General features: G+C 39.3%; 1 protein-coding gene across 1 annotated transcript in view; it reads right to left on the bottom strand.

Moving 5' to 3' along the window:
• The window catches only part of MTMR7 (myotubularin related protein 7), a 123,293-nt gene that overhangs the window by 39,198 nt on the left and 70,881 nt on the right, over positions 1-13,214 (bottom strand). The window contains exon 6 of the mRNA XM_006834467.1: positions 7,242-7,374. Within this exon, the coding sequence (XP_006834530.1) occupies positions 7,242-7,374 (133 nt within the window). The remainder of the gene's footprint in view (positions 1-7,241; positions 7,375-13,214) is intronic.

Here is a 13,214-nt window from a genome sequence, read left to right as displayed (position 1 = left end):
GATCAACTATCAACACTCATGGAAGCAGCAGTCAAGAAATCAAACGACATATTGCATTAGGCAAATCTGCTGCACAAGACCTTTTTAAAGTGTTGATGACCAAAGATGTCAGCTTGAGGACTAAGGTGCGCCTGATCCAAGCCATGGTATTTTCAATAACCTCATATGCATGTGAAAACTGGACAGCAAGTAAGTAAGACCTTAGAAGAATTGATGCTTTTGAGTTATGGTGTTGGAGGAGAATATTGAAAGTGCCATGGCTGACAAAAGAACCAACAGATCTGTGTTGGAAGAAGTGTAGCCAGAGTGCTCCTTGGAGGCCAGGATGGCTAAACTTTGTCTCTCCAACTTCGGACATACTGTCAGGAGGGATCAGTCGCTGGAGAAGGATATCATGTTTGGTAAGGTGGAGGGTCAGAGAAAAAGAGGAAGACCTCCAGTGAAATGGATTGGCCAAGTGGCAGCATCAATGGGCTCAAGCATAGTAACAATTGTGCGGTTGGACCTGGACTGTGCAGTATTTCGTTTGGTTGTACATAGGGTCACTATGATTCGGTACCGACTCGAGGGCACCTAACAACAACACAACTAACAAGGATTTAATTCTTTAATTTATTCAATGTTGAGTTAGTCATCACACCATAAAGACATGAGGAGGTAAAGTATCAAAAAGGATGTCTGAATTTATAGTCACAATCTTAAGTCTCCTAGCAGAGAGAAATAATTCATGGAAACCTTGAAGCTGCATGTGTTACAGACTATTATCTTCAAGATCCTTGAATACATACACCCAAAAGAACCAGACAGGGAGACTAGAGCAGGGAATTATATGTCCAAAATATTCAGTGTGATGATTCCTCCCATGATACACTCAAAGCTTTCTGCTTTTGACCATGCTTTCTAACCACAATGAAGTTTTTGAACAATCAAACCTCAGAACCTTCTCACAGAAGCAAAGGTTAGATATCATCTCTAATATGTCACAAGTTCTCCAAAGGCAATGACCTCAGAGAAGTGGTTATTGCTCTAGGCCTGTTGAAAAGATTTCAATCTTTTAAATTCAATCCATTTGGCCTCCTTTCAAAACAGCACTTCACTGTGTTATTGCCCAAATTGCTGAATTGACACTGGGCCTTTGTTCCATGTGCTCTGGACCTACTCCCATCTGATCCGCTGTCAGGCTGAGGTTTGCATCCCTGTAAGACAACATGCTGAGAGAACACCCACAGGTCTGACACATTGTTGATTAAATGAGTTTTGATAAACTTGTGCTGAGTGGACACAGACCAAACCATGAGGCAAGTACTAACATTAACATGCCTCTGAAAATTCTGCTGTCTCACAACAGTAAAGCTAGAAGTTTTGTAACATAAAGGGGCTAGTATATTATCTTATATTCCAGGAACAGTAGACCCCAGGACCATTAAGAGAGAAGAGCAGGAGCAGAATGTGGGACCCTATCCAGAGAAGCAGTGACACCAGAGATGGAGACAGAGATGGGGACATGAAGAGAGCGAGCAGCTGAGGACTCTAGACTCATGGGAAGAGAAAGGCTGTGTGTTGGTGGCCAGGAGGGAGGCTTGCAGGGTGTGCCCTTTGGTTGTTTAAATGATTATATATTCTTGAGTGTTTTGGTGTACATCTCCCCCCCTCCAAAAACAAAAAACAAACAAAAATTTCTGCTGTCTTACTCCACTTCTCTTGGATAAAGAAAATAAGAAAACTTACCTAAAAGAAGGCATTTGACTCAGCAAATACAAGCCTGGATGAATGAATTAATCTATAGTTAATTGATCTGTTGTATGTAGTGCTTATTTTATGACACCTTATTACTTCCCAAGAGAAAGCATAATTCATCTGACATCTGAAAGCATTCAACAGCTTGCAAGGAATCTTTTTAATATACCTGTGAGTTGTTGTTGTTGTTAGGTGCCATCGAGTCGGTACCAACCCATAGCAACCTTATGCACAGCAAAATGAAACACTGCCTGATCCTGGGCCAACCTTACTACTGTTGCCATGCTTGAGTCCATCGATGCTGCCACGTAACCAATGCATCTCATTGGGGGTCTTCTTCTTTTTCTCTGACCCTCCACCTTACCAAACATGATATCCTTCTCCAGTGACTGGTCCCTCCTGACAATATGTCCGAAGTATGAGAGATGAAGTTTGACCATCCTGGCCTCCAAGGAGCACTCTGGCTGTACTTCATCTAATACAGATCTGTTGGTTCTTCTGGCAGCGCATGGCACTTTCAATATTCTCCTCTAGCACCATATCTCAAAAGCATCAATTCTTCTATGGTCTTCCTTATTTATTGTCCAGCTTTCACATGCATATGAGGTTATTGAAAATACCATGGCTTGGATCAGGCACACCTTAGTCCTCAAGCTGTGAGTTAGACAGGGAAAATACATTGCTCACACTGTTTTACAAATAAAGGAAATGAGATTTGCTCAAGTTTAGTCAGAGACTAAGGTAACAACTCAAACCTAGGTTATCAGATACGTAGGCCAGGACCTATGCTACCTCACCCCCTTACCTAGAGAAGCAGTAAAGCCGAGTGATTAAAAGTGTGGCCTGTGGGTTCATACCAATTAAGAGTAAATATTGGTTTTTACCTGCTATTACACTTATAGTTACTGTTGTGAGCTTGCACAAACTTTAGTGCCTCAATTTCCTCATCTGTAAAATGGAGATAAGAGTAGCTATCACATGACTACAATGAGGCTGGCCTGAGTAAATATATTCTAAAATACTGAAGCACTGCCCAGTACATAGTAACCACTCCACACATGTTATATTCTCATCACTATGTGTGAGCCTGTCAAATATCAGAACCAAAAATCAATGAGCAACATTGTAACATGATAGAAAGTACTGGGTTCAACTAGTGTTTACTGCAATGATGTTTCTTTATTTTGTTACAGTTTTAATTAAAAATGTAATATATCAACCAAAGAGAATATTCTATAAAGCAGGAAATTCACTCATAATTCTTCTATACTAATCCCATTACCATTCTGAACATTCCCCCCTAGACTTTGATTTATCATATAATTAATCATGGTTTGCAGATAATTTTATGACCCAATTTTTTAAAATTGTTTGATGAATGGAGAATTTGCTTGCCAGTGACAGTATGGTCTCTTTACCAACTGATCTTGCATTAGAAGCCCAATGCCTAAACCACACACACAAAAAACAATAATTGTTGGATGAACGGATGAATATCTGCAATAACCAGTTGTTGTTGTTTGTGTTATTGTGTCAGTTCCAACTCACAGTGACCTTGTATAGGGTTTCTGAGAGGTGGCTGGTGAGTTTGAACAGCCGACACAGTGGTTCAAACTGACCTTGCGGTACAGTGCTTTTCCTACAGCGCCACACAAGATATACTTTACGTATTTGAGGGAACAACTATTATTGATAGGAACAAATGGGAAACTACTGTAGAGAACATTTACTATGTTACAAAAATGCTATGGAACATTTTTACATAACATTATTATTATTCATTGGAAAATAAGGATATCTCAAAAACAGTTTCTTTATAACATGTAAATAAAAGTTAAAATGAAATCATCTTTACAAAAGGACCTACACAGGATGTGGACTTGGTCCTAGATTTCAGTTTCTGATGAAATATCCTGCAGCTCTTGCTCACAAACAGTGCTGTTCCGAGTTAAAATGCAAACAGTTTTACTCTTCTATTAGTCAAAATCTATTTGAATAATACCCATAATAGTGGTGAAAATTTGATGAAAAATAATAAACATGAATGAAATGCATTACTTCCCCTTCCTACCAGGGACCAGCTTTACAAACCTTCAAATCCCCTGATGCCAAGGACAGCAAGAAAGGCCACAGAAGGAGGGTCTGATTGCATCATCTCATCGGCACCTAAGCCTCCCAAAGTGGTTTATAATTTACCCGGTAAAAACAGATAGTCAAACATTGGTCAGGTCCCCTGAAAGGCATCCAGAAAGTTGTCCTTGCTTATTACACTGACACACAGCTAGGAAAGTGGTCTAAAAGTACCATGATCCCTTATGAAATAGAAAGCTGCCCTCTGGAACTCAGTCAGTTTGCTTGTACTTTAGAAAAAGTACTGCGTCAGACCACAGGCATAAGGGCAGAAGAAATGATTGCTAACAAGAAACCAAACAAGTGCCCATTAAAAACCTAATGCCATATGGATGCAGTAGCTCAAAGAGGGAACAAATCTTTACAGCAAGGATCATTCCCACTCCCTCAATACACAAGGTAGACAGGGATGGGCAACTTGGACACTGGCTACCCAAAATGGGAGGAAGGGCACCTACAAAGGCAAGAAGTGGCTGGCTTACACACAAGCTTTCAAGAGGAAGCCTAGATCCAGAGGGCACGGAGGAAGGTAGAATCTCCACTGAGTAGTATCTAATCTGTCTGGGTGGGACTGATGAAAGGAGATGGGGATAGCACTCATGTGGTACAATAGTGAATAATTACTATCAGGGCTGACTGTGAGGGTTGGAAATGTAAAGGTAGATGTTTTGTAGAAAAAGGAGGGGAGTGGTTGACTTTGCAGGCCAGGAGTGGAGGTCCCAAGGATCATCAATGGAGAAGAGTGGAGTACGGGACCCTACCCAGAGAAACAGTGATGCCAGACATGGAGGCAGAGACGATGATGTGGAGAGATGGAGCGGCTGGGGACTTTAGATCAGAAAGGGAGAGGGGCTGTGTGCTGATGACCAGGGGGCAGGCTTGCAGGGGGTACCCTTTGGTTGGTTGATGATGCATGGAGGGAATTGTAACCATGGCAATGTAATGATATACAATAGGATGAATGTAAAGCTAATGTTCTCCCATATAAACTATCATATAATTCACAATAAAATAGTTAAAAAGAAAAAACAAACCTAATGCCAAATTTATATGCTATAAGCACTCTTGGGAGCAAATGTATATCCTTGAAAGTCAGTTTATGAAATTACTAAATGAAAAATACAAACTATATCAACCTAAATGGTTTTCTTACTGGTGCAGATAATGATGAACAGTCTTTGTACTACGACTGGGCTACCTTTTAGCAATAGCACCAAGATATTCAATCTTTCGAGACACAAAAAACACACCTTACGGCCAGGAGAGCCAAACTGCACATGATAACTTCCACAAGTTTGACCATTTCAAACAAGCATGCCCAAGGTATCACCCGAGACGTTGCAAATAACAAGTGGAAGTACAACATAGAAAGCGCTGGGCCTGTGAGACTTTCAGATGCCTGAAAGGATTTCTTCTAACCACTCAATTGCTCAATTTTAAAGTGTTTTCAAGCAGGGGCATCAAACTGTAGAATCACAGAGTGTCATAGCCCAGAGAAATGATTCATCCAATAGCCTCATTTTACAGTAGTGAAGACTAGCAATCCAAAGAAGTGATCAGATGTTTAAGTTTCATAGTGACTGAGATGATCAAAGAGTCCAGGAAAGAGAAAAGAAATCAGACACGTTTGTGACACTCCAGGCCCACTGTTTGACTCTCACTATGTCCTGTTGTTTTGATTCCACAGAGATGTGCACCAGTAACACAGCAAATGTCCATTCCTCAAAAAAAAAAAACAATTGTTGTTTCAATAATTGTTACCAGGACTGATTGTGAGGACTAGAAATGTAAAGGTGGACATTTTATAGCAAGGAGGGGAGTGATTAACCTTTCAGTCTAGGAGTGGAGGGCCCTGGGACCATCAATGGAGAAGAGCGGAGAGCGGGACCCCACCCAGAGGAGCAGTGAGGCCTGAGACTGAGACAGAGAGGATGACATGAAGAGAGAGGACGACGTGAAGAGATGGAATGGCTGGGGACTAGGGATCTGGAGAGGGAGAGGGCTGTGTGCTGAGGACCATGAGGGGAAGGCGGGCGGGATTGCAGGGTATACCCTTTGGTTGGGTGATGATGCATGGATGGGATGGTAACTATGGCAATGAGATGATGTATGATGGAATGAATGTAAAACTAATGTTCCCCCATGTAGACTATCACACAATATACAATAAAACATTTAAAAAAAAACAAAAACAAACATTTCAAGACCTCCTTTTCCCTCTTCATTGCAGATACCACATTTCCTCCTAAAAGAGCCCCACATCCCTAGTATTAATCTCTCCAACATTTTTCAAAGCACATACACAGCATTTACAGCTGTTCTATGGCTCTCCATCAAGATTCCTAAGGCACAAAGCTCTGGATTTTGCATCCTCCTTGTTCTCTTCCCAGTTCCTACTAAAGGTAGATGTGGTAGATTGCAGCCACAGATTCCTCTGGCCTTTATAAGCACATGGAGTTGAAACAAGAGTGGAAGCTGGTTTTGCTTGAAATACAAAAAAGTTTCTGCTAATTAGCAGAAATGGATGATTTGGTCACATGAATAATTCTTCTATGTTACATAATCCATCTTTTCAACTTCCTTTTCACGTGAGTGTGTGTGTGTTGTACTGTTTGTTGTGTGTCTGGGGGGAGGTACATGGGGGACAGTATATGAGTGCCTGTACTACTGTGGTTGCTGTTGTTGGAAAATAAGCATCAGGATCTCCAATATCATCCCTTCTTATTATTAGAAAGTACAGCCAGAATGCTCCTTAGGAACCAGAATAGACAGACTTTGTCTCTCAAACTTTGGACATTTGTTAGGAGAGAGCAGTCCTTGGAGAAGGACACCATGCTTGGTAAAGTGGAGGGTCAACTAAACAGAGGAAGACACTCCAAAAGATGGCTGACACAGTGGCAGCAGCAACAGACTGAAATGTAAAAATTGTGAGGTTGGTGCAAGTCCAGGCAGTTTGGTTCTGTTGCACATAGGGTCACTATGAGTCAGAACTGACTCAACACCCCTAACAAAAAGAATAAAGTCAATGCAGCAACTCAGGGATAGAGGTGATGAATGTGACTTCCACAGAAGAATGGGTAGTTATTGCTTTAAAAGTAGCACTGCTTTATCGCCAAATCGCCTTGAATGTGAGTCAAACTAATATTACAAGGGCTAAAGAAAAAAAAAAAAAAAATCCCTGTGCACTTCACCTTGGATGTTAATTTCTATAGGCGTATCCCTAATTAACAAGAAAAAGAATTGCTTCTATGATATCACTTTATCATCACTGTAAAAATCAATTTTCAAACCAAACAATTATCTTTTTCAGTTTTGGCAAAAAACACACATTTAACTGGAGTTTTCTTTATGTTGTGTATAAGGAAATGGTTTACCTTCCAGCATTTTTTGAAGACTGTTCCTCATGACATGGATGTTTTCTATCCCGATAAACTGAAACTTGATATTGGAATAATTGTCTTCAGTCTCATAGCCTTTTCCTGCAGCACGGTTTGCCATTGCATTAAGCTGCAGTGGTCAACAAAACACAACAATCACCTATTGTATTCAGGACAGGAAACAAGCAATATACTTTATGGATACACATAAAAACATTCAAAGTAATGTGCAGAAGCATTAATATACTTTAAGTCATCCATCACCCAAACGTTGTACTGAGTAATACAGGTTCAGACACTCACACTGAGCTTACATACAAAATCCTAAATTTGTTGGTATGGTTAAAATTTTCTTAGTTGGGCAACATTTTAAAGATAACCTCTTATGGAGTTAATTCTTACAGTTACCTGTTAGAAATGTCATATTGAATGTGGAATTCTGTGACACAACCAAGTTGATCAATTTAATACCAAACATTACAATCTTTACGTTAGCAGAATCAAATCAGCAGGTACAACAGACAATAATTTAAATAATTATATTTTCCAGTACTTTACATAACATATTCACTGTCAATAAATAAACATATCATCAATAGGAATAGTTACTTCATACTATTTGAATGTGAAAGTCACTATCATTACTGTTGGAGTCCTGGTGTGGCACTGTGGGCTGATGTGCTGGACTGCAAGGTTCAAGCTTATCAGTCACTCCTAGGAAACCCCATATAGGGTTGCTGTGAGTTTGAACTGACTTGACAGTACCTGACAACAAATAGTTACTTTTGGAGTCCTGGTGTAGCGCTGGAGGATAAAGCACTGGACTGCAGGGTTGGTTTGAACTGCAAGGTCAGCGGTTCAATTCACCAGTAGCTCCTTGGAAACTATGAGTTGCTATGGGTCGGAACTGACTCGACAACACTTAACAACAACATAGTTACATTCATATATATGAATACAACTATATGTTGTATTCACACTTCATACAACAAACATACACTAAGTTTGCCTACAAAGACATCCCTGGATATCGAATTAAACCTTGACCAGGAATCACTGAATAAGGAAAAGGAACGCTAATGCTAACTCTCCAGAGATATCTCTCCTCCAGTCACCTTGTTGAAATGTGGTATAGTGCTGTAGGATAAGCACTGGACGCAAGGTCGACATTTCAAACCCATCAGCTATTCCTTGGAAATGCTATTCAGGATCACTATGAGCCCCAGAACTGACTTGACAGCACTTAACAATAACAACTGCCATCCAATTGATTCTGAATCAGTGACCCAATAGGACAGAGTACAACTGCTCCATGTAATTTCCAAGGCTGTAAATCTTTACATTAGCACACTGCTACATTTTCCTCCCACAGAACAGAGTAGCTGGTGGGTTTGAACTCCCAAAATTTTGGTTAAAAGTCAAGTCTTAAACCACACCAGGGCTCCTTTGTCTAGGACATAATTATCCACTTAGTGTAACAGCAATTTGGAGTTATTAGCAACAATAAATCCTTCTAGAAATGTATATATGTATTTCTAGCTAAGGCAGAACCTGCCTCCTAGATTTTAATTGTTGTTATTGTTAAGTGTTGAGCATGTATAGGGTTTCCAAGGCGCAGATGGTGGGTTCGAACCGCCAACCTTGTGGTTAGCTTATCCTACAGCACCACACCAAGGGCTATTTAAACTTAGAGTGACCTATTAAGACCTTTTGATCACCATTTCATTACCATAATTTTGCATACATAAGAGGTTGTTGTTGTTGTTGTTAAGTGCCATCGAGTCGGGTCCGACCCATAGCGACCCTGTACAGGGTTTCCGAGGGTGTAAATCTTTACGGGAGTAGAAAGCCTCATCTTTCTCCCGCGGAGCGGCTGGTAGTTTCGAACCGCTGACCTTAAGGTTCACAGCCCGATTCGTAACCACAGGGCTTCCTAATTCAAACTGGGTTAAATGATATAATCTTTGGAGAAATTTACCAAACTCAAAGTACTGCCCTAGCCTTGTATACTGAAAGCAATGCCTTAGATGGGAAATAACATATGAGGAGTTTCAAAGGATTTGTGGGAAAATTCCATTATCTTTTTATTCCATTTTTCTCCAAACTTTAAAAATATTCCTCATATATTTCTAGAAAAGATGTATTATTTTAAATATTTTATGCTACAATAAGTAGGCAACCACATCCTAGACAACAGTATTTACTGGCTTCTGTCTTCCAGGGCTCACTAGGGGGAGATGGACTGGCCCAGCCGGGGTAAAAAACAAAAGCCAAGACCCTCAGCCCCAAAGCTTGGATAATTTGGGGGTGATAGTACAAAGAGTAGAGGGGAAAAGCTGCTTTTAAATGCATAATGCAAAAAAAAATGTTTTTTTTAAAGTGTTCTCGAGTCTATTTCAACTCATAGAGACCCTGTATAGGGTTTCCTAAGAATGGCTGATGGATTTGAACTGTTGACCTTGTGGTCTGCAGTCCAGTGCTTATCCTCCAGCACCACACTCCAAAGAAGTGCTGTTGTTGTTGTGAAGGGGTGTCTAGTCGGTTCCGACTCATAGCGATCCTGTACAGGGTTTCCGAGGAATGGCTGGTGAGCTTGAACCACCGACCTTGCAGTTCAAATAACCTTGCAGTGCAGCGTATTAACCTACAGAGCACCACACCAGGACTCTTGGGGGAATATAATAAATGCATTACAAAAAGCTGAGTTAAATTAAAAGCGCTAAGTTAAAAATACATACAAGAGGGCTTCAAAAGTTCATGGAAAAAATCCATTAATTTTTCATTTAATTTTTCCACAAACTTTTTCAAGTCCCTTGTATTCTCTGACAAAAGCTCTCCCATTTCTGAAAATCTAACACAATTCAAAATACCAGCACATAAGTCCATATCCAAGAATGTTTACTGCAGCACTGTTGATAGTAACTGGATAAATTATGACCTATTGCTGCCATGACGTACTATCAGGTACTAAGAACATAGATCACACATATATATTGACTTGGAATTGGCCAATTACTCTTTAAGTAAAAAAGTTACAGAATAATATTTACACAATTATCTCACTATACTATGTTGCTGTTGTTGCTAAGTGCTGTAGAGTCGGGATCTGACTCATAGTGACCCTGTAAAGGGTTTCTGAGGAGCAGCTGGTGAGTTGGAACTGCCAGCCTTAACAGCCCAAACCGACATTGCAGCTTACTGCATTAACTGGCAGTGCCACACCAGACATCTCAGATATTCGTAAAAGTTCTTAGCTGCATACCTGACTCCACATCCCATGCTATACTATAGATATATATTTTTTTGTTTGTACATGTTTAATTAAATGGGATTTTAAAAAGCATATTAAACAATATCAATTTAGTAGCTCTTAATGCAGAAAGACAAAAGGTAATAAAGGACATTATCAATATTAGCTTAGCTATTCCTGTACTGTTTTAAAGTCCCTGGGTGGTGTATGTGGTTAATACACACTGCTACTAACTAAAAAGCAGGGTTTTCAAGTCCACCCAGAGGTACTGCAGCAGAAAGGCCTGGAGATCTGGTGATCTACTTCTGAAAAATCAGACAATGAAAACCCTATGGAACACAGTTCTACTCTGACACACAAAGTTAGCTTTGTAACAACTGGTATGTGGTTTGTGTATTCCTTGTTACAAGGAACATAAACTAGGTTTGTAATTCAAGTACCAAAAGTAAAATGTATTAGAAGTGAAAAAGAAACTACCAGCAGACAAGCCACTTCCAGAGACTCAGTTAGGCAGATAATCTCACATCAACAGTAGTCCTGAGCTTTGATTTATTTCATGTGACATCAGCTCTGGTATGTTAGCCCCTAGAGACACTGTTTCCAGTCTATAAAGATTGTCACCTTTCTCCCAGACGTGCTATGTGAATAAAAAGTTTGACTGTAATCAAGGGAAAATATAAAAATGCTATTTTTAAGATAATTGATTTTTGTGCACAAAAACTTTAATACTGTAAAACGGGAAATTGTTTCTAAAATTACAGCTAGACAGTGCTCCTCTGGAATTTAATATACTTTAAAAGTATCATTGATTGTTATCGTTTTTTGTGTGTGTTTTTTTTAAAGTTCCTGGCTTCTCCTTCACAAAACACTTTATAAAATAGAACCATTAGTAGGAAATGTACATGTATATAATTTATGATAAGCCAAGCTTTCTTTATTCCATATCTTGAATCAGTCAAGTGACCCTACCACATGCCACAGAGATACTCTTTTCAAAATGTGTAATGAATAAAAACCATAATACTATCATAATTCTTTTAATCTATAAGTAAGACTTTATGTTCACATTTTAAAATAAGCAAGCATCAGAGATCTGGGAGAATTTATTGGTAGTCTTCCTTAAAAGCAAAGGACTAATACAAAATAATTTCTTGAAAGTCAATGTGCATTTCATATAATGAACAGAAGGTGGCAATATGGAATCTATCATCATGATCATGTGGCAAATCCTGAACCCCGCAAACAACAACAAAAATCTAGTTTTTCAATTAATAAATATTCAAGAAGCTATCTTATCCAGAGAGGTAAAGGGGCTGTGTGCTGATGACTGGGGGTGGGGGAGGGGCAGGCTTGCAGGGTATACTCTTTGGTTGGTTGATGATGCATGGATGGGATTATAACTATGGCAATGAAACGATATATGATAGAATGAATGTCTCCCATGTAAACTATCACATAATTCACAATAAAACATTTATTTAAAAAAAAGAAGCTATCCTAGCCCTAGAGACCTGCACTGCAAGATAATACACTAAACCTCAAGGTCAGTTTGAGCTGCAAGATGGGCAGTTCAAACCCATCAGCCATTCCTTGGAAACCCTATACAGGGTCACTATGAGTCAGAATCAACTCGAAGGCACTTAACAACAACAATAACAATCTTAGACCTATTGTGTACATATTAAGATAGAGTATTTCTGATACAAACACAACATCATTATTAAGTCTAATCTGGTCTCCTGTCCCTTCTGCTTATAAATCCAATTCACAATCAAAGAAAGCTATTAATTTCAGCTCTTGAAAATTCTCAAACTAATAAAGCAGTCTGGGCAACCATATTCCAATTTTAATTTAGTTTAAGAAACAAAATAGACACAAAGAGGGAAGAGGTCTTGTTCTAATTCAAGATCATTCTATTATTTATGATAGTACCATCATTCAATGCAGAAAAGTTCAGAAATAAAACAAAAAAGAACCCTGCTGTCTATCAATGAATAATTAATTAATATAGCCCAGACATGTATGTGCCAGACAATGAATGGAACCAAAAGATGACTATGTACCAGTTCCTGTCTTCATAAGCTTATAATTGAATATGGGAAGAAACACACATGCATCAAATAAAAATGGATAATACCCATCAGCATTAGGGAAGGAACTAAGGTAAGTGGTAGACAGTGACAATGTAGGAATCTAAACAGAAGCAATGTCATCTAGCCTAGGTGATAACAGTAAGGCTTCCAAAAAAGGGGGAACTTGAGCTTAATAATCTAGAAGGATACAGAGGAAGGGGAGGGCCCTCTAGGTGAAGCAGTAAAGAGAAGATGTGGGAGGACAAAATCAAGGGAATAATTTGGCATCATATACCCAACTAGTCCAAGTGGAGCTGAAGGTTCATATTTGGTGGCAGTTGCAATAGAGGAAGCTAGGAAACATTTAGGGCTCACTACAAACAGGCCTTGTAGTTGATCTTCTTGGATCAACTATCAACATTGATGGAAGCAGCAGTCAAGAAATTAAATGACGTATTGCATTAGGCAAATCTACTGTACAAGACCTTTTTAAAGTGTTGAAGAGCAGAGATGTCACCTTGAAGACTAAGGTGCACCTGACGCAAACCATGGTATTTCAATAACCTCATATGCATGAGAAAGCTGGACAGTGAATAAGGAAGACCATAGAAGAATTGATGCTTTTGAGTTATGGTGTTGGAGGAGAAT

Source organism: Chrysochloris asiatica, unplaced genomic scaffold, assembly GCF_000296735.1.
Source record: "Chrysochloris asiatica unplaced genomic scaffold, ChrAsi1.0 scaffold00011, whole genome shotgun sequence".
In the NCBI taxonomy this organism is placed as follows: domain Eukaryota; kingdom Metazoa; phylum Chordata; class Mammalia; order Afrosoricida; family Chrysochloridae; genus Chrysochloris; species Chrysochloris asiatica.
Note: the sequence above shows the minus strand (reverse complement) of the source record. Positions and strands in the feature narration are given on the sequence as shown.